We start from the raw sequence: 23541 nt of genomic DNA, 5'->3' as shown, positions 1-23541 counted from the left end.
CCATGTTTGTAGAACGATTTATCTTTTCCTTCAAAATATGCTTCAGTTTCGGCGATGACCTCCTCATTCGATCCAAATCTCTTTCCCTGGAGCATCCTTTTGAGATCTGAGAACAGCCAATAATCGCTGGGGGCCAAATCAGGCGAGTATGGTGGATGGGGCAACAATTTGAAGTGTAATTCATTCATTTTTACCATTGTTTTCATTGACTTGTGACACGGTGCATTGTCTTGATGAAAGAGAATTTCTTTCTTCTTCATGTGCGGTCGCTTTTCGTCAATTACAGCCTTCAATCGTTCCAATAATGCCATTTAATATTCGCTGTTGATCGTTTTACCTTTCTCAAGATAATCAATGAACAATATACCATGGCTATCCCAAAATATGGAGGCCATAACCTTGCCAGCAGAGGTTTGAGCCTTTGGGCGCTTTGGGCGGCTTTCACCCGCTGGTGTCCACTCAGCCGACTGTCGATTTGACTCAGGAGTGAAATGGTGGATCCATGTTTCATCCATTGTGACGTAGCGACGCAAAAAATCCTTTTTATCTCGGTGAAATAGTGCCAGACATGCTTCAGAATCATCGATTCGTTGTTGTTTTTGGTCCGGTGTTAGCAAACGCGGCACCCATTTCAAACAAAGCTTTCTCATACCCAAATGTTCGTGTAATATTGTAAACACACTGCCTTCTGATATCTTTATGGCCTCGTCAATCTCCTTCAATTTCAATTTGCGGTCGGATAAGACGATTTTATGGATTTTTTTGATGTTTTCCTCAGTAACTGCCGAATTTGGGCGACCGGAGCGTTCAGCATCATCGGTGTTTGTACGACCACGTTTAAAGTCAGCAAACCACTTTTCAACCATTTGCCTCGATGGAGAGGAGTCCGAATAACACTTATCAAGCCATTGTTTGGTCTGCACCGTGTTTTTTCCCATCAAAAAGCAATGCTTAATGAGCACACGAAATTCTGATTTTTCCATTTTTTTCAATTCACAAAAGTTGATTCAATCGTTCACACACTAACTTGGTAAATAATGGTCCGATTGTCATGAAACTTTGACAGATATCGTTTGAAGGTTGGTACTTTCTAAAAACAATACGGATTCGGTATTTGTGTTGCCATCTATATTTCATCCTACGGACTTATTGAGCGATGTGTTATATATATATTATATATGTATACATATATATATATAAATATATATATATATATATATATATATATATATATATATATATATATATATATATATATATATATATGTATATATATATAATATATATATATATATATATATATATATATATATATATATATATATATATATATATATATATATATATATATATATATATATATATATATATATATATATAACAGCCCCCGTAACGTTTAGATTAATGGAGTATGAAAATAAAAACGGTAAAAATATCATTAAAATTTAAATTGCTGCAATTAAGAAAAAAATAAAACGGTTTTTGAAAATGTTATAACACAAAAATTAGACTTAGTGAAAAAAACGGTTGTGCCCCTATAGAGAGGCACAACCGCACCCTAAAATATATATATATATATATATATATATATATACATATATATATATATATATATATATATATATATATATATACATATATATATATATATATATATATATATATATATATATATATATATATATATATATATATACATATATATACATATACATATATATATACATATATATATATATATATATTTATATATACATATATATGTATATATATATATATATATTTATATATATATATATATATATATATATATATATATATATATATATATATATATATATATATATATATATATATATATGTAATTAAATTTTAGAAAAAACAACTTTTAATGGAACTTAAAGTTTCATGCCTATCGGCAATCATCAGCCATGAAGTACAAAATCAAAAATATAAAAAACCGTTTAAAACTTACAAACTACGGTAGAATGAGTTCTGACGTTATATAAAAAATCTTTTTGTCCACTGAACAACAATTGCTTGTCTAACAATATCGTTTACCAAGCCACCGTAAGCTCAAATAAACCTCAATACAACCATAAAGTATACACTGGGATAAGCGAAACCTCATTTTAGCTACGTTATGCGAACCATCAAAAATCTTTTAACATAAAAAAATACAAAAACGACACTGAGTTGTCTAAGGAAGTATGGGAGTTAAAAGAAAACAATTTTACAACTTCAATCAAATGGAATAAAAAAATTTGTAAGCTTTGTTTAAATGAGAAATTCGAAATATTATTTTACAAACGAAACAATCTGCTAAACAAAAGAGGCGAATTAGTTTCTAAATGCAGACACAAAAATAAATTTCTCCTTTCATTATTTGATAGCGGAGATTAGTTTTCCATTACGTCTTCTTGTTATATAACGTCAGAACTCATTCTATCGTAGTTTGTAATTTTTAAACGGTTTCTTATATTTTTGATTTTGTACTTTAAGACTGATGATGGCCGATAGGCATGAAACTTTAAGTTCCATTAAAAGTTGTTTTTTCTAAAATTTAATTATAAAACGCTCTGTTTTTGAAAAAAAAAATTATTTTCTTAAATATTGAGCACTTTACAACAATCAAGAGTTTAGTATTTTGAATACTAAATCATACAACATCATATAATACAGTAATATATAACATACTATATATATATATATATATATATATATATATATATATATATATATATATATATATATATATATATATATATATATATATATATATATATATATGTATATATATATATATATATATATATCAGCCATGTCATAACAGCCCCCGTAAGGTTTAGATTAATGAAATATGAAAATAAAACCTGTGTTTTTTTATCAGTGTATTTCAACAACCACAACAAAAAAAAGCTTTTAAATTTAGCAATTTAGAAAAAAATGCAACAGTTTTTGAAAATGTTATTAAACAAAAATCACAAAAATCGCTGGGGGTATACTTTTCGTGGTACAATTTCTGCAGGTGTACCATTTTTTGTTTCTACAGTCTTGTCAACTGTTAGAGCGCTTTTTCTTTTTTTAATTTTTATAACCCTCTTTTTTGCCAGTTCCGCTTTATTTGGTGAACTGGTGAGTATAGTTGTTTTGCCCTTTCAGCATCGTTTACGAGTTTGCTGAATTTTCTCATTCGAGATACTTACAATTTCCGCAGGTGAAGCAATTGTAAAAGACGCCATAGATGTCAAAGACAAAGTTTCTGATTCAGAGCAAGATGTCAGGGATAATTCTTACAGTGAAATAGTTTGTGTTTGAGACTTGGTAGTTAGATTTGGTGTTGCTGAATCCATCTCAGGAAATGACCTGTTAGTTGTTTCTGAAGGCTCAAACATCCAACCATCAAAAACCACAGGATTAAGTGGACTTATTCCAGTCTTTCTAAGACAATTTACAGCTGTCAACATGTTTGCAGATTTCATAAAAGCTATTCCAAATAGTTCTGGAATCTGATATTCGGTCACAACTCTAGGATAATGTGTACGCAGCCAAATACGAACTTCATCCGAACAGTTGCTACTAAATGGTGCCATGAAGGAGACATTTAGTGGCTGCAGACGGTGTGAACAATGTGGTGGAAAGCAAATAACAGTAACATAATTTTCACGTGGTTTCATTATGAAAAAATTATGCATCATTTCACCACTAGGGTGATATGATGCATATTTTTTGTATGTGTTGCATGACCATCTAATAATAGCAGTACAGGCCTTTTTTTGGATGGCATTACAAAGGACAGAAAATGGTCAAACCACTTCAAAAATATGTCTGCTTGCATCCAACCACTAGGGTGATATGATGCAATAGTACCCAGAGGAGCTTTTTCAATAATATTAACGTTCTTGGGAGCTCTAACACGGGGCACTCATACACATTTCGATTGTAATGATTTTCCCTTGTTCAGCTGATGTTACAGTTCCAACTTGTTTTTTACCCCTCGTAGCAATTACTTTTGACACTTTTTTTGGTACTGAAGAAATTCCTGTCTCGTCAACATTATATATATATATATTATTTAGAGTTATGTTATTTTCATCTATGCTTTTAGTCAATAGTTCAAAATTTATTCACAGCAGTTAAATCCCATTGCTCTAGCTCCAGAAATTCCCTCTGGCATACGCAAAGAAATAACAGGATAGCGTTTTAAAAAGCTTTCTGCCCACTGGTAGCCTGCCATTCCTGGTTTTTTGTTAAAGCTATGTTCTTTTTGGCATCTTGTTCTTTTCAGCTAGCTAAAATACCAATTCTCTCAAGTTTTTCATTGAAACTGGAAACAAGCGACTCTCGAGAAAAATTAAGTGTTTAGCTAACTCTTGCTCTTGTTCAAGGTTAAAAACTGATTTAAAATTCCCAAGTTTTTTTACTGCACAAAAACATAGTTCTAAACTCCCTTGCTGAAGTCTTTTTATTCTGTATCGCAGTGTCGATGTTGGGATACAAAACATTAACGATGCCTTCTTATACCCTATTTCCTTCTTCATTACTGATTCAATAACTGGTTTCATTGAATTTTCTTCCCAGGATTGTCGATTAGTTAGACGTTTGTATTTTCTAACCATATTAGGTAACTGTATGCACCAAATAATAAGTTTTTCTCTATCAAAGAAAAAATATAATAACAATATATAAATATACAATAACGGGTGATGCAGAAGTTATCGGACAAAATAAAAACGTCAATAACTTATTTATAAATAAAAAAATAAACTGCTATTATATTTTTTTTTAAATAAAGCATTTATCTTTTAATAAAAATATATTATTTTTTATATGAAAAAAACACCACCATCTGCAATTGATCTCAATTTTGCTCTGACGCCTTTCATATGCGACTGTAAAAAGTTAAAATCAATTTCTTGTAGTTTTAGTTTAATGCGATCAATCAAAACTTGCTCTGTTGAAGCTTGCCAATCTCCCTCGCAAACCTTTTGTGTCAAATGTCCCCAAAAATTTTTTTAATTGGTCGTGCTTGAGGCACATTTGGTGGATTGGATTCTTTATCAACGTAATAGACATATTGGTCCATCCAATTTAGAGAATCTTTAGAATAATGAGAACTTGCTAAATCTGGCCAAAATAAATAGTTAAAGTCTCCATGATACTTGTGAATAAATGGAAGAAGTCGTTTTTCTAAACATTCATTAATATAGATTGATGAATTGATCGCTACAGCCTTGGAAGTGCGAAACAATGGCTCGGACATACAACGGTCAGATATGGCTATCCACATTAATAATTTTTTTGGAAATTTCTCTTTTCCTATAAAACGAACACTTTATGGGCATGTGTTTTTGATGTTTGTGTAGTATCCAGAATTTCCAGGCATGTTGTCCCCTGCAAAACAAAAGTATTTTTCGTCATCGATGACTAGAAGCGATTTTGTGTTATAGAGTTGGTTAACTAATTTTGTAGATATAATTTTAAGTTAAATTATTTAAAACGTGTATTAAAGGGAGTTAATTTATTTCAATGGGGGTTAGAAATACTTAAGCCCCCGGTTAATCCATTTCGCTATATTTTAAAATAATTTAACTCCCGGGGTTAATTTATTTCAAAATAGATTAACCGGGGAGTTAAAATGTTTTAACAGGGAGTTATCTATTTCGCGTCACCGGCAATTTACGTACGAATTACATACGCCTTAAGCGATTTACATGAATCAACTTTGATATTTTTTTAACTTTTAAATTGCTCTATTAAGCGGTAAGACAAAAGAAGTAATTAATTTTACAAAAACCGCTTTGACGATTATGTAAAAAAGTTTGAATGACAATTATGTTGGATATATGCGCTATTTATAAATTGAAAAAACTTAAGGTTTATTAAGCTTTTTTTTATCAAAATATATAGTATACCATATATTTTGATAAATAATGACAAAATTTATAAAAAATCATTAATAAAACTGTTTATTGATATTAGAAACAAAAAACAAGTTTATTCAGTTTTTGCTTTGTATACAAAGTTACCAAATGAAACTTAAAAGAAAGCCATAAAAAAAATATTTATAATTAAATGTTGCGATAAATTTTTTTATTTAGCAAGCCTAAGTATATTTATTTATACAAGTTTTTATAGCAATAAAAAGAAATTCCTTAAACCTTTATTGAACAGTAAAAACAAGTGAATAAAAAACAAAAAAGTTATATTCTATATTATCGCTGTTTATGTTATTTTTATTTTTATTTTGTTTTATGGTAATGATTGATTGTTTTGCTTGAAAAGCGCAAATATTCAACGCAAACACGCTTGAAGCAAACCAATACAAAATGTATAATAAAAATAAGGTCTTGCAATGTCATACTTTATATAAAATATTTATTTATTCAAATTGTATTTATTTTTAACAGCAGCTTTACATAATTAACAGTTTATACGCTATTCAAAAAGTGAACAGAAAAATCCTTAAAGCTTAAAAAAAAATCGATTAAAAAGTTATTTAAATTATTCTTTTAATTTCTAATATGTTAAAGGTATGTGTAATATTCAGATTATAAAACAATTGTGTAATATTTTATAATTTTTATAAATATATAAAATATTTATAATTCGCAACCGGACTCGAAAACCAGTTTACTTTTATGGAACATAATAGGCCGTAGGAGCTTCAGGGAAGAAGGAAAAAAGATTATATTAAAGTAAGCATAAGAAATAAAATTAGACGATGTTGAACAGATGTCCAGTATCAAAGCACAAAATTAAAGCAAAATAATTTATATTATTTATTGTTTACGTACATTTCACCAGCATTTTAGTAGAAGCCAAGAAACAGGGAAGCGCGTACAATAAAGTAGAATGGACTTATGTTTATCCCTCAGTCGGTTGATCTATTCGCGGTCAGACCTTAACCGACACCTCGCATAAAGAGGAATGCGTATGAACAGCAGCAGAATACCACCTCAAAATAAATCACCATAGCGATAGACCAAATATATGATGCTAAGGGCGTTGACTGGTAAGGATGAGAATATATTACAAAAATTATTATTCTGGTTAATGAAGTATAAATTTATAGGTGGAGCACATTAAAAATTAAATAAAGTTATCCTATCTTATTTTGACATATTAAAACTATTTAAACCTTTATTGTTGTTAAATTATTTATCTATTTAATTAATTATGCTAATGTATAAGATTATTTTATATTTAAAATTAGTAAAGAATTACGTATATTTTAATAGAAAAAAGTAATATGAGACAATTTAGCCCAGAATATCACAAAGTGTGTAAACGACATATGGTGATTGAGGCCTACTAAACAAATGCATGTGTGTTATGTCTTTCATACTAAAGAAATAATTTTAATCTCTGAACTAATCAACAGGTATATGAATACTGATATGGATCAATAAGTGAGTAAATCTCACAAAACTTAAATGGAGTCAAGTGAAAAAAGTAAATAGAGAAAAATATGATTGCCCACGCGGGATGCGAACCATATCCGGCCATGTGCGATGTCTTAACCAAATGAGCTAAACGTTCATATACTTAGCTAAAACTTAATATATAATTATTTTATAACTTAGAAGCTATATTAAATAAGATTTGTAGAAAGAAATACGTATGCAAAAAGTATTCCTTAAAGCAGGTATATGAATGGTAATGTGAGCCTTAAACTGTACTTAAAATGTATGTGTAAAAAATATATATGGACATACGCAGTAGAATGCTAATATGACAAATTTCGTAAGGAAAAGAGGCATGCATTATGGAGTATACGTGTATCTACTGCTTAAAAATAGGTCAAGGCGCTGTTGGATAATTTATGCTTAAATTAATTAGAAAGTAGGGATAGACGCAGTGGAATGCGCATACATAGACTGACTTACATAGGGATTGGCGCAGTGGAGTGTACATACATCGACTGACTTAAATAGGGATAGGCGCAGCCGAGTGTTGCTACATTGACTGACTAAAATAGGGACAGGCGCAGTGGAGCTTAACTCGCAGGTGCAAAAGGGTTTTTGGTGAGGGCAAGCAGTCCAAAAAAGTAATTTATTAATCTTAGTATTTTTAAGAAAGCCTGCTGTTCTTGGCTCAGTATACAAACATATCAAACCGGTTAATGAGAATAAATTCTTTTTACATACTAAAAAATAAAAAATTAAAATTTTTTTTAGCGCCTGTGATAGGGGTGTGCGTGCGTGCGCGCATGAGAAATTTATACGTGAGAACAATTTTAGAAGCGAGCGTTAGGACAAAGAGAAAAACGAAGATAGAGAAAATATATATAAGAAAGATAAAGGAAAAGTATTTCAACACAGCAAAATCGTGTTTCTTATTAAGATATATTTTTCTAATTATTTTCTTGAAATAAGAAAAATTATTCTTTAAACAAGGAATAATACGCTTATAAAATCTTTTAGAAAAAATGATCTTGTTTTAAATTTTTCTTTTTCTTGATGGTTGTTCAAATTAAGACAATTTATTCTAATATTTTTATCATTATGAAGTTTATCCTAAAACAAGAAATAAGTTTCTTATTTTCAATACAAAATATTCAAGTAACTATTTTCTTGTTTCAAGACAGTTTGCAACAAATAAATTTATAACTACTTCTTGAAACGAGAAGAATCTTATTAATAGAAAATTTACAATAATTGTATATATATAAGTATATATATAAGTGTATATATATATATATATATATATATATATATATATATATATATATATATATATATATATATATATATATATATATATATATATATATATATATATATATATATATATATATATATATATATATATATATATATATAAATATATATATATATATATATATAAATATATATATATATATATATATATATATATATATATATATATATATATATATATATATTTATATATATATATATTTTTATATATATACATATATTATACAGCGTCATAGTGCTATATATATATCATTATATATATAGCGTCATAGAGCAATTATATTTGTATACACTTATAAGTGTATACATTAGGTATATGACAAAGAAACTTTTTTCAAAATTTAATTTTCCTAATGTTGCATTTGATGAACTTTTACCAATAGATCACTGTTTTGAGGTTTATTTCATTGGATCACAAAAAACCTCCCGCACCTAGCACCTCACTACTTTTAACTTTTTGGATTTTTCACTTGATTTTGTTCCCAGTTCTTACATCCTTATGCTTGACTTTGATTTTTAAAACTGTAAATATATAATACTGTATATTGTATAGTTGTTTATATCATTCAAACAATTTTTGTTTATTTGCAGTATTAATTTGCAAGATCTGCTGTTTAGTGCTTCTTTTTGAAAATATATCCTTTAAAAGTAAAAAGTCAAAATCAGCAGTGGAAGCAGCTGGTGAAATGTGGACACAAAATTTGAAATCAAGCACGAAGCGTCGTCCTAATATACCACAGGTAAAACAGGATATGAGCGACAAATTGTGTAAAATACCTTCCAACAGAGATATCGTTGGGACTCTTTGATGAATTGAAAGGACGGCATGATTGACTAACAAAAATATCCGAGGAATTGATGAATCTTTGGCAGAAGTTTAATTTTCCTGTTTTTTCCAAACAACAAGTGTCAACTAATGTTGACAAACTTGTCACATCATTTGAGAAACACAGAAAGCGACCAAATGCAGTATTTGAAGGAAATCTTGCTCATCTGTTCGATATAACAAAACCAGATGGAAATTGGCTTTGTAGTGAGGACAAACAACTGTACAAAGTACAAATTGAATCAGATGGCAGGGTGGGATATACAACTACGAAAGTGGCTCCTATGTCAACAATCCATCCATCAAAAAGGGCCAAAAGCACATCAGAACCCTTGACAAACCAAGCGGTTATCTCCGTACCACTTTTCTGCGATAGTGAGGATTCTGAGGAAGGAAGCAGCAGTGGTGACTCGGAGGCAGTTCCAGGAGCATCTCCCAGAAAGCGTGCAACACGCCAGTCAACTAAGTCTGCGGCCAAACTAGTGTCTAGCAACTCTTTGTCAACCAGAAAAACGTCACGGGTGCTTCAAAGTCTGGCTGAGGATGGAGTTTGTGTCCCAACACCATCACAGTCTGGAGTCTGGCGTCGAACAATCAGAGATGCAAAACAAGTTAAGAACCGCCTCATCGAACTCATCTCTGAAGAGAAATTTTCTTTGCATTTTGATGGTAAGAAAATTGACAAGACTGAGTACCAAGTTGTGTGCTTAAAAAATGACAAAAGAACATTAAAACTTGGCATTTCGGTTTGTGACAGTGGATCCTCTGCAAACATATATAAAGCACTACAGGACCTACTTGATGATTACAATACATGGAACAGTATTCAGATGATCATCTCTGACACAACAGCTGTAAATACTGGTGGCAAGAATGGAGTTGTAGCCAAGCTTCAGAAAACATTTCGAGACAAGGGATTCGATGAACCTCAATACATCGGCTGCCAACATCACATTCTTGATCTTGTTCTACGACATGTTTTGGATTTCTTTTTTCCTATACAGTCACAGTCGCCTAACATTAACTACAAATTTATTGATGAGATTATGGAGCATTATGATGATTTAAAAAATGCCTACAAGGGCACAGCAGTGGTAGCAGAATATGGAAACCTTGGCTGGAGAGATGACTTTAAATTTCTTTTCCAGCTTTGTGAAGCATACAAGTTTTACAAAAATGAGGCAAAATGGCCTCGTATCAAATGGCACAAGCTGCCATCACTACACAGTGCCAGGTGGAACTCAAGAGGCATTTTTGTGCTTATTGCATTTTTCATTCTTCCAAACTGGCGAGAACAGCTGAAAATAACTTGCAATTTCGTTGCAACTACATTATCGCGGGCCTGGTTTTCAAACCAGCACTATGCAGAGGCGGCTTATAAAGACCTGCTGTCAACAATATCCCAACTTAAGTGTTCCAAAGCTGTGAAATGCTTATCGACTCACTGGAAGAAGAAACCATCAGTGCTTGATCTGCCTCGATCCAACATAGTAGCCGAGAGAGCTGTAAAGTTGATGGAGGACATTCGTTCTTCTTACAGAACAAACAAATATCTTAACTGTAAATTTATTAATACTAATACACAAATCTGAAAGATTATTAACATCACTACAAATGCTGTAGGGCAGTGTAGGTACTCATTCTCATGTATTTTTCATGTGTATTGTATATAAAGCTGACATATTATAATTAATAGCCTTTGGACCGCTATGTGTTGTATGGTTAAATACAAAACTGTCTTAGAGTGCGGAAATTTTTTTCAAGGTATGGTGAAATCAATGTCATTTCAGTGATTTTTAGGCAAAAGTTCATCATTTAGAACCCCAAGCTAATTGATTTAAAATTTATCATATACCTAGTATACATGTATAACACCTATATATAAGTGTTATAGATGTATATACATTCATGTAATTCTTATACTCTAGATTCCCGAATACAATGGAGGGTCGGAATAAACGGTTGGGTGAGAATTTTTTCATCAGATCCAACAAACGGTAGGAAAGGGGGGTAATAAAAGGGGAGTGGGGTAGGAATTTTTCTCAAATCTAATAAATATGTGGGGGAGGGCGGAATACTGCTCCTCCATTGCTTGGAGAAGCAGTTATAACATTTTTATCTGTCTCAACTTGGTTTAGACATTTTTCCAAGTTTAAGGGCTTTTGTTAAGGTGAGGTTATTATGCTTAATGTCTTTAAGGTCCGTATAAAACTCTCTCACTCTTTCTTAGTTTTGAGATATAATTTTTTTGTTGATAACAAGTAAAAATTATTATAAAATCTTAATAAGCTTAGAAAGGGTGAAAAAAATATCCAAAAATTAATAGCCGGTGGGGGGCGTTTATTAAGGACTCGAGAACATGTGTTGAAGAAAGTGTTTTTCTTGCCGATTGTTGTAATCAAAACGTGAAAAAAAAGTTAACATTTTTTATCACGTTTTCATAGGAAGAATAGTGTAAATAAATTAATCTTTTCCCTAACCCTAAGCTTTCCATGTGTTATCAACTCCCATGCGGATTCTCCCTAAACCAGTTGATGTATGTACTGAAGCCCTTGCCTATCCCTAAATCAGTGTGACGTCAAAGCGCTAACCAAAGTATGCAATATGACATGTTAGATATAGCTCCTTATGTTTTGTTTTGTTGAGCACTCTACTTATGAGATGCATCATTGCTGTCTGCGTAATGCTGGTCCGTTAATAAGTAGTTTAAACACTTTGGCTTGACACAACAAATTTTTTAAACTGCTTTAAATCGGTTATTTAGTTGTATTGCTAAGACTTGTCCCCATAAAAATTATTACATTACTGAAGAGTCCTAAAGGACGAAACAATATTGTGTAATGTTGATTATATATATTTTTAAAATTTATATATATATATAAATTTTATTTCATTATATATATATATATATATATATATATATATATATATATATATATATATTATATATATATATATATATATATATATATATATATATATATATTTATAAAGAAGTCAATAATGTTATAATAATATTAACGACTAGGGAAATTAATGATATTATATGATAATTGATAAAAATTTCTCATTATCATACGAATAAAATCGCTATTGAATTAAATCGCTTTTGTACGCAAATCAATAAATGTTATCCATATGAGTATATAAAGATCATAATAAATAGAGAAGAGAAAGATAGCAATCCAATTTTTAATTTAATAGTTTAGAAATATTCTGTTTTCATTTTTGTATTCATCAATGTTGCATTTTGTAGACACATAAATTAAACCATTTGGAGAAAATTTAATATGGAAAACATTATAGCCAACCAGCTCTTTAAAAGGAACAGTATAAGATATTAATGACTCGATTTCTAAACAATATGATTGAAACTTCTTTTCAAAAAGTATGGTATGGTATGGATTCACCTTAAAGTACACATAATCAGATATTAAAGTTATTTTTTTAATTTGTACAATTTTTGGAACAGGAGGGTCACCAATAACTGAAACAGCAATAATGCCATTAGTAGCATACTTTGTTCCATATAAAATTATCCAACTGACTTTGTAAGCATATTTTATTTCAAAACCAGGTAACAAACTACAAGCATCCATGTCACTGCGTAAGGTTCTTAAATAATCATTGCTCAAGCTTGATAAAACTCCACATTTTTTATCAGAGGCAAAAAATGGGTGGGAATTCTTTTCTGCAAATGAATTACCAAAATTTAGGCATTCCAAAAACTGACATCGTTTTGCTAATGAAAATTTTAAACTTTTAAAATTTTGTTTCTGAGCTGTTTCTTTAAAATACCGATGCGCTGCTTCAAAACTAAAAAACAATGATCTGACAAGTTGACCTAACAACTTAATTGATTCTGGTAAATGAACTAAGTAGTGCTGTTTTGGAAGTATGTTTTAATCAGGAAACAATTCTTTAAATTTATGAAGATGCTGAAAAATTATTTGTTTCAAATTTTCTATTGTGTTTAATGTTATTACTGGAGAGAATATAATATTAACAATCTCTAATAATGTTTTTATAAATGAGTAATACTCATCATTGCTACGAACAAATGGTGCTAATAAAAATGGAAATATTCGAAGAAAGAGTTGAGTTTGATAAGCATTATATTTTAACTTATACTTTTTGTCACCATTGAAAACACACTGCTTTAATGGTGGTGGTTTACTTAAAGTTTCTGTGTAACCATAAGTATGAAATTGAATAGCCAAGTTCAACTGTGATAGAGTTAAGTTGCCGTTATTGATGAATTTCAACAAAACTAATCTGACTTCGTATTGAATAACACTTTCAAGCAATGTGTGTATAATATCTTGCAGTAACTGCTTTGTTACATCAAAACCTGGTAAACTACATAAAGGGCTTCGCTTGTTTAAACCAAATGGTGTTGATAAATCTAATTTTAATCAGCTTGTAACTGCTTGCTCTATTAAATTGCATTCATGAGCATAACTTTGGAATGTTCGTTGAACAGTCTTTCATCAAACAGTATTTGCATGTTTTTATTAATGCAATAACAAGATCTACACTTCTGAAACGAAAAACCAACTCCTTCTTTAAAACACCCTAAAAATATTGACCAAGCGTATCACCGGTACAAACTATGACCTTTCCTCTTAAAATTATTGCTATTTCATCTATTGTTATTTTATAACCATGATAAAGCTTGATGGTATTATTTATAATAGGTTGAAGAATACTTTCAATACCGTATTTACGCACCAACTTTGCATTACATATTCATTTCAGAAAAGTCATTATCATTGTAATTATTCGAATTAGAACTACAAAAATTGGCATTTATTAAAGTGCGATTTCTAATTGTGTAAATATCTTTGTGGTGCCTCGTCACATGCTTGTATAAAAGAATCGTAGCGTGTAAAAACTACTCCACATGAAATAACATTACACTTGATGGCAAAGTAGGGATTTCTGCAATGAACTATACTGATGTGACTGAGGAGATTATTTAGTACTATAGTTTGAAATGAACAAAGACTATAGGAAAAAACAGAACTCATTTTTATTTTTTTTGTCAACAAAAAATTGGTTAGTTCAAGTTACCATACCACTAGGTTAGTAAGGTTTATTAATTAGTAATGTTTATTAATTTATATTTTTCAAGGTTTAATATAATGATTGTTTCAATGCGTTTAGTGATCTAGCCGTAGTTATTGTTTGCCGTAGTTATTGTATGCTGTTGTTATGTTTTGTCAGTTTATTACTGTTTGTAACTGTAACTTTTGCGCGCTTTTGCGCACTGATTTGGTTTGTGGTACTTTTACTCTATTGAAAGAAACAAAAGTATTGGTTAAAGTAATTCACAAAATACTTCCTGGTAAAATGAAAAAAGTGTAAAAAATGTGTAAGAAGTGTAAGTCTGTGTAGGAAGGAACGTTTCTAACAATTATAATTTAAAAACGTAACCTCGTTTTGAGTTTTGCGCAATAATTCAGTAAGCTGGAATAATCTACCACAGTTAACACAGAAGTTAAATATGGGCGCCAAAATGAATATTCAAGATTTGTTTCTCCTGATTCCAAAAATCGAAAGTAATATAGTTGATACATTTAAGGGTTAGTTGCATAACTTTTAGAGCTCATTTATTTACAAATATAACATTATGTATTTGTGTATATAAATGTTTTTAAAATATCATTAATATCAATAATATTATTGATAATTATAAAACATTTATAAACACAAAAATAACATTACAATTGTTGTTAATATTATAATAGTAACAACAATATTATAAATGTATATATATATATATATATATATATATATATATATATATATATATATATATATATATATATATATATATATATATATATATTAAACTTATGCGATCATGAACCTCTTAGATACTAAACAATTAGCTCGTAAGTTTGGTTTTTAATAAAGTTTTTCACAAATCCAGTTACATTTTTTTAATAGGAATTAACTTTACTCTTGATGAAATTATGAATCTAAAAAGAATCTAAAATTTGAACTTTTTCCTGGCAAAATGAATTTTAAAATGCGGCAACTTCTTCTTACTAAATTAAAGGAACTGCGTGAATTAGAAAATGAAAAATTGAAGAAAAAGGTAAGCTTATTCAATGAACCAAAAATGAAAACCATAATATGTGTTAAAAAATTGATATAATTGTTATATCTCAGATATGGCAAATATCTGGAAATAATATAACGTAATATAGCAAATAATTTATATAGTAACGTAATATAGCAAATAATTAGATATAATAGATATAGCTATATCTCAGATATAGGAAAACAGATATTATCTGTTAAAATTAACATCAATAATTTTAGGTTAATGATATCCAAAGCTCTTTATTCGAACCAATCAACTTATTTACAGCTGAGGTATGTGTAGTTTTTTTAAATAATTATTTAAATTGGTAATTAAAAATATACCCACATCAATTTAAATAACATTGCTTAATTAAAATAAGTCTAATAGTAAATGACTCACTTGGCTAGTTAAACCACAGCCTTCTAAATATAAAATAATTAGTCAAGGTTGTATTTATATATTTATTTTCTGTTTTATTTGTTATTTTTAGAACAAAGAAAATGAAAAATTAACGAAAAAGGTAAGTTCATTGAACTTAAAATGAAAATAATAATATGTGTTATAAAGTCGATATATTTGTTATTATATAAAATGTATATAAAATTAACTTCAATACCATTTTTGCTAAATTTTAGGTTAGCAATAATGATATCCAAAGCACTTCATCTGAACTCAACAACTTATTTTACTCAGAGGTATATGTATAATTTTTTAAATAATCATAAAAGTAACTTAAAATAAACCCACATAAATTTAAATAATTTTGTTTACTCATAGTGAATGACTTTATCGGCTAGTTAAACCACAGCCTTCATAAGTCTAAGGTTGTATTTATATATTTGTTTTCTGTTGTTGTTGTTGTATTTAGAACAAAGAAACCATTCACTCAGCGAACTTAGTTAAAGTAGATTTTGAAATTATCGAAGTTACAGAAGATAAAACTAAAGTAATTATGGAAGTATTATTTGTATTAGAAATTTAAACTCAATCGCTGATGTTCTTGATTTATTTAATGATTTTTTTCAGATTATTCATTTAATATTGTGTAAGAACACAATATAAGGTTTATGTTGTTTTTTACACACATTTAAATTTTATAATATGATATCACTAGGTTTAATCTAGTTTAACATCACAACTAAAAGGACCAATCACCATTTATCAGGATCCTGGACTTATCGTCAAAAATAAATGATATTTCTAATGAATTGTATCATAGAATGATACGAGGACAGGTAAATTGCATGATGGCAGTATCTACGATGGCCCCATTTAATAGAACTCCATCAAGCGCTGAGCTTGAAGAAATGGCTAAATCATTAACATTATAATATCCTTGTATCAAGGATCCAGAAACAGTTTATGTAAGTACATTATAAATGTAAATATATATATATAATATATATATATATATATATATATATATATATATATATATATATATATACCAAAGATTACCAAAGATTAAAAAATGTTATAATGCTGTTTGCATATATATATATATATATATATATATATATATATATATATATATATATATATATATATATATATATATATATATATATATATATATATATATATATATATGCAAACAGCATTATAACATTTTGTAATCTTTGGTAACCTCTTATAATGATTTTTATCTTTATTTTTTTAAATGAATAATATGTTCAGATTGCTTTATATTTCTAGTGGTTTTATTTGGTATTGTTAAAAAAATCATTTAGGGAAAACTGTTTCAACAGTTAAAAAATATTAAACCAATTAAAAGAAAAAAGGATGATCTCCCAAAACAAGGAAAAGCTAGTAAAATTGGCAAGTCATTCAATTGCAACGAAATCAATACTTTTGGAACTAACGGTTGGCTTTTTAATTATTTAGTACCTTTTTTATCATAATAATAATAAAAAATTAATGATATAAAAATATATTGATAAAATTTAAATAAAAAAGTCGGATAATGCTACTTTGCCTATATTCTAAAGTATTTTCAATAATTTAAGCTAACACAGAATCTGTTGAAGAAATTATGGATGGGCATTTTGTAAGTCTTCAAAAAGAATTTAAAAATAAAAAACCTTGCACAGAATCATTATTTAAATATCTTGATGATGAATTTCCACGTAGAAGGCAATGGATTTTGACGACGGAAAAAAAAAAGGATTCAGAGTGTATTTGACACATATCCTTGTTTTAAAGATCATTTAGAGGTGAGTTCTTATAATACTTTTTTTAAATTTCATTGTTTTTTATTAATTACTCTTTTTGGTGCTAACTACTTTGCATGTTTTTCATTCAATTACAAATTCAATGAAATTGCTTATAGATAATACATGAAGTAGGTCGTATTAAACCCTGGAGTAAAAGACTATCATAGTATTGTCATAAAAAATCTTGAAGAGGATTTAGACAATGTAATCTATTTTGGAATATCTAAAAAGAACTTGATTCCTCCTAAAACTAGTTCAGGTTAGTTTTCTGATATTTAAATCATAACAAAAGAACGCAAAACTAACATTAATATATGATTTGTTTAATACCGTACATAAATTTGATCAATATATTGTTTTTGATAATGAATTTTTAAACATATTAATATATAATTGAATTAACTTTAGATAAAACTTTTCATGTTATCAAAAACATAAATAAAATTTTCCCAAGTAAGAAAAAATGTGGAATTAATGATGATATAATTAAAGAAGTAGATGTACTTTTTATAATATATAATATTTTTATAATATATACCTCAAACTGTTTTAGGTCGGCATCAGGTTGGCAAAAATGCCAACCTGATGCCGTTTTTTTATTATATTGTTGTGTTTTACCTTTTTCATACATATGTTTTTCATTTTAATGTGAACACAAACCAGCTGAAAACCTTAATAAAAAAGATATTTATGTACACTTAGCTCGTTTTGGGCAAGAGGTTTTTTTAAAAATGGACAAAATAATTTATATAAATATATATATATATATATATATATATATATATATATATATATATATATATTGCCACTGTGTGTATATATATATATATATATATATATATATATATATATATATATATATATATATATATATATATATATATATATATATATATATATATATATATATATACACAGTGGCAATATATAATAGGTGTGAATAATAAATTTCACTAAAATTGACATTTTACAGTATATTTTATAAAGTGACATCTAGGAACTGATTGCTACACAAACTACGCTTATTTTATTATAACAGAGAGCAGTATATTTCCAATTTCTTACAAATTTATGAGGGGAATACCCTATTTATATATTTAACCTACAAATTTGGTGGAGCAAAATAATAGGTGTGTGTTTATTTTAACTTGTTTGCTGTAGGATCAAAAACATTTTATTATCTTTATTTGTTGTTGACATAAAGGTAAGGTCAATATTTATGCAACTTTTATAAAATAATAACATATCATATTTGTATTTAATTAGAACTAGATATATAATGGGACGAGGAAAACATTGTACAGCGATAGAAAGAAAACTTATCGGAAATTTAAGAAAAAAAGGAAAAACTTACAAGGAAATTTAAGTTACGATGGGATGATCTCAAAATAAAGTTACAAATGCCTTAAAACCAGAAAAATCACGTGAGAATACCATTTTAATGAATTTTTCTAAATAAACTAAAAGATGGTAAAGGTAATTGTTCTAAAAATAACTTATAAGACTGTGTTGAAGTGTGACGTAAAATTAGTGCGTAACGTTAAGGGATACAGAATATGGAGGTCTGCCTTGAGGAGAATAGTATCTAATTTCATTTAACTCTGTCAAAATTGAATTCATATCATTGGCTTTATTTCTAATATAGACAGGAAAATTTTCTACAATTTGTTAATTTGCAATTATGACCACTACGAAACCATTCAGATAAAGAAATATGACAATGAAACATAAAGATCTTTATATGACAATGAAACATAAAGATCTTTATTTACAGTTATTGACTCAAAAACAGTTGGTATGCCAGATTTTTCATCAAAACATAGTTCATAATAAACCACACTATCATGAATTTTTTTAAATGTAAAGCCTGGCAGAGAATGTTATTCTGTCAAAGAATCAAAATTATTTTATCAACACTTTAAAAATCTTAAAACTCACCTTTTCCTAAATAATTCAGTTGGTTCTTTTCGGGGCAGCTTCGGAACCTTAGAGTCGACAATCCACTATTTTTTTTTTGTTAATTCACCTCCCCAAGGCCCAGAAGGCCACTACAGACGAGGAGGCTACTTAATTGTGGTTATAATCTCTCTCAACTCTATAATCCGAAACACGAAACTTGACGAACAAGGCCGCTGCGTGGAGAAAGAAGTTGAGCGCGGTACTACCAGGGACGTGGTGGGGATCGAACTTGGAACCTCTCGCTTATGAAGCGAGCGCTTAACCACTATACCACTATTTCATTGGTTTAAATAGTTGAAAGAAGATTCCATTTCAAGGTGCATCTTTTCCGTAATTAATAAATTTGTCATCATATGATTCACACAAATAGCTGAATATTTTGATGGAACCCATTTTCTTCTATTAACAAAGTATATCCATCGTTCTTGCAAATCAAATTCTTCAGAAAAATGAAATGTTGACTTTTTTGGACCATTAGAGTAACCAGTTTTACAGTTTGTAACAACACATTTATTAACCATTTTATTACTAAAACAAATCAAAAAAAATGTAACAGATATTTTTAAATATAAAGTTCACTTACATTTATTATTGGAATTATCTCCACTTAAATAACATGGCATAAAAAAGCAGTTCGACTATATACAGTAATAATAATAGACTGTCTGTGTGTCTTTTTCATTATTCCACTCTCTAATGGAATATAATGAAACAGGCAATCAGTCAGAATACATTTACTTATTAATCAGTTCAGGATACATTACATATTAAATGACTATAAAAGCATAAACCAATGCATGCAAGCAAATATATATATAGTAATTTTTACAATATAATAATTCAATATTTTATTCAACACCTTTTTATAATATTCACTGGTAAATATATTGTTATTGTTGTTGTTGTTAAAACCTTTCATACATAATTTAAAATTTAAAAATAAGCCGTAAAAAACTGGCCTTTTAATTTTTTACGGAAAATGCAACAAATCAGGCCGTATAATTACAGTAAGCCATGGCCTTACTTATCTAATTTATGAACTTAAAAAAATAGAGGAGTTAAAAACCTTTAAGAAGTAAATTTAAATAAAATTCAGACTTGAATAGGTGTGTGGGTATATGTGTATGCTGACAGAGATAAGATATACTCCTAGCCTTAAAAAACTCAATATACATTAAAAACAAAACCTTAGTATTGTAGAAATAAAAACTTAAAAAACACCTAAGCATAGTAAAATATATTTTTAACACACAAACCGTTAGTGCTTACTAACGACAAAATATTATAAGGTAACATATCATAATGGTGTAGTTTTGAAAACAGTAAACAGACAAAAACCTAGTTACAAATAAAACCGGACAAACAAGCAAATAAAATAATTATTAAAAAAAATATATTAGAATTAGCGCATGTGGGACTTCAAAAAGATACGCATATAAAAACATTAGTGTTTGAGAAAAAAACAGAATTAGGTAGTGTAAATACCAGATTCTCATCAGGAAACGGTTATGGTATTAACCCTTTTGAGATAATTGTGTTGTAATTCTTGGAAACCATTTGGTCGGTTGAAGATTATAACGAAATTATTGAGAGTTCTCTCGCAAAATATATGCAAAAGCGTAGAAAATGTCTAACTACTATATCTGATCAAGAAGTTCAGAAAAGTTTAGTAGACTTTGATCAAATAATTGAAACAAGCGATACAGATGACACAGATAGTGATATTGATAGCGAAGATGATATTTTAACAGACACTTTTTGTGAAATAATTAACTGATAGAAAATATATATTGTAAAATATTGTATATAAATGTATATAAATGTATATATATATATATATATATATATATATATATATATATATATATATATATATATATATATATATATATATATAAGTTTATATATAAGTTTATATAGATAATAAAATTAAAGTTTAGGCTTGAGTAGAACTTAACTGGCAATTTTATTTTAAAATATTAATAAATATTATTCAATATTTTAATTTTACTTTTTCTTGAAAAAATAAAGAGCTCATTTTTATTGCAATATTTTTTACCATTCTGTCCTATACTATTTTTTTTTTCTTTTACTAAAAATTGAAGACATAAGTGGATGAAGGCGTTATGACGCAAAAATACAAAATTCCACTTTTTTACACAAATAAAGGTGTTAAGTAATTCTCTTTCACATGAACATAATGACACCGCACAAAAATGTGCTAAAGTACGATTTTCACAGAGGATGAAGGAGTTATGTTACATATTAATTCACCCATAACACGATTTAACGCGGATGTAAGTGTAAAGGGACTTTAATACATTCATCCATTGAAAACGCTATTTTTCAAGTTCAGATAAAGGCGTTATGGGAACATAACGCCATCATCCATTGTGACAAAATCCCGCATAAAAAAAAAAAAAAAAAAAAAAAAACACGGGATGAAGGAGTTATGCGGCGCACATAACTCCTTTATCTATGCATATTTTTTCCTATTTTCAAACGTCTATGGTAGTTAGCGCGTCTCAGCGTGGTCATAACTGTCAAAACATAACAACGCAGAGGTTACGTTGTGGTTGTGTTCTTGTTCGTTTTGCATTTTAAAACTAGTTTTGAGTGTGTTAAAGTGACTTTTTCTTGTGAAAATGGAATATGAACAATCGCAGAGGTAAAAGTTTGGTAGAAATGGCGCTCAATCAAAAATCTGTGGATGGTAATCAAAAAGAGCATGTGGCAAACACAGGTAAGATGATTTTAAACTATGAAAAATTCAATTCAACATTAGAGCTGGCTGTTCCGATTTTTTATTTTGCCATCGCCTTTAATTTTATTAAAAATATTGTTTTTTACAGAAAATTAATCTGCGAATCTTTGTCTGCCAGAATCTATTATGACTTCCATAACTATTTACGAATCGCCTATTGGTAATATATTTTTTTTATATTCAGCTGAATTATTTCAATCTTTCTACCATTATTTCTCAAAACATCTTGTTGCGGGAAAAATAATATAAAAATATTTGCTAACACAAAAATACCGCCAAATCTACAAATAAATGAATTTTATTGGTTAACAAAACACGCTGGCTATGAATTAAAGTTCCAGAACATTCCGAAGTAATTTTTTATAAAATTTCATTTACTTGCGTTTAAGTTATTGTTGTAATTTCTATAAAAAATATACTATCAAACAAACTTTTATAACAGTACTTTGGCGATAGATTGATAAAACTACTAATAAAATAATTATATATATATATGACCATTCGTAAGTGATTTTTGTGTTTTCCTGTAATTGCAAATAATGTAAAACTTGATATATACCGACATAATATAATCATCTTTTCTTTGCAGTTATTCAATTTGAAAACCTGTATTTACCTGAAGTTGTAGCTGAGACTATTACCGGTGAAAATCTGCCAATTGGTGAGATATTTTATCATATTCCGTTAATCCAGATTTATGTTATGATTATTACGGTAAAGCTCAATATTCATTTTACATTACAGCTGGCATAAATACACATCTTCAATCATCTGGTAATGATGTAGAGATACAATCATCAGCAATTGCTTCCAATGACTTGGTTACAGGTAACATATATTTTAAAATGTATTGTTTATAAAAATATCACTATAATACAATGTAAATTTGATAGTAAAATAATGTTTTGCATAATAATAAATTATATTATTTATAGGAAAGAAGAAGAAGTCCTTTACCCCGA

The 23541-nt window shown here is 28.5% G+C and overlaps 2 protein-coding genes across 2 annotated transcripts; both read right to left on the bottom strand.

Annotated features, from left to right (window-relative positions):
• Nucleotides 1–311: 311 nt before the first annotated feature.
• LOC136092064 (histone-lysine N-methyltransferase SETMAR-like) lies at nt 312–983 on the bottom strand. Its single transcript, XM_065819782.1, has one exon. It carries the CDS (start codon nt 981–983, stop codon nt 312–314), a length of 672 nt encoding a protein of 223 aa, XP_065675854.1.
• Nucleotides 984–12746: 11763 nt separating this feature from the next.
• Nucleotides 12747–15128, bottom strand: LOC136092063 (uncharacterized). The gene is made up of 4 exons (XM_065819781.1): nt 15033–15128; nt 14784–14844; nt 13536–13954; nt 12747–13433 (listed from the first exon to the last, which is right to left on the bottom strand). Exons 1-4 carry the CDS (start codon nt 15126–15128, stop codon nt 12747–12749), a joined length of 1263 nt encoding a protein of 420 aa, XP_065675853.1.
• Nucleotides 15129–23541: the final 8413 nt, after the last annotated feature.

This window comes from Hydra vulgaris, chromosome 15, assembly GCF_038396675.1.
Source record: "Hydra vulgaris chromosome 15, alternate assembly HydraT2T_AEP".
Lineage (NCBI taxonomy): Eukaryota > Metazoa > Cnidaria > Hydrozoa > Anthoathecata > Hydridae > Hydra > Hydra vulgaris.
Note: the sequence above shows the minus strand (reverse complement) of the source record. Positions and strands in the feature narration are given on the sequence as shown.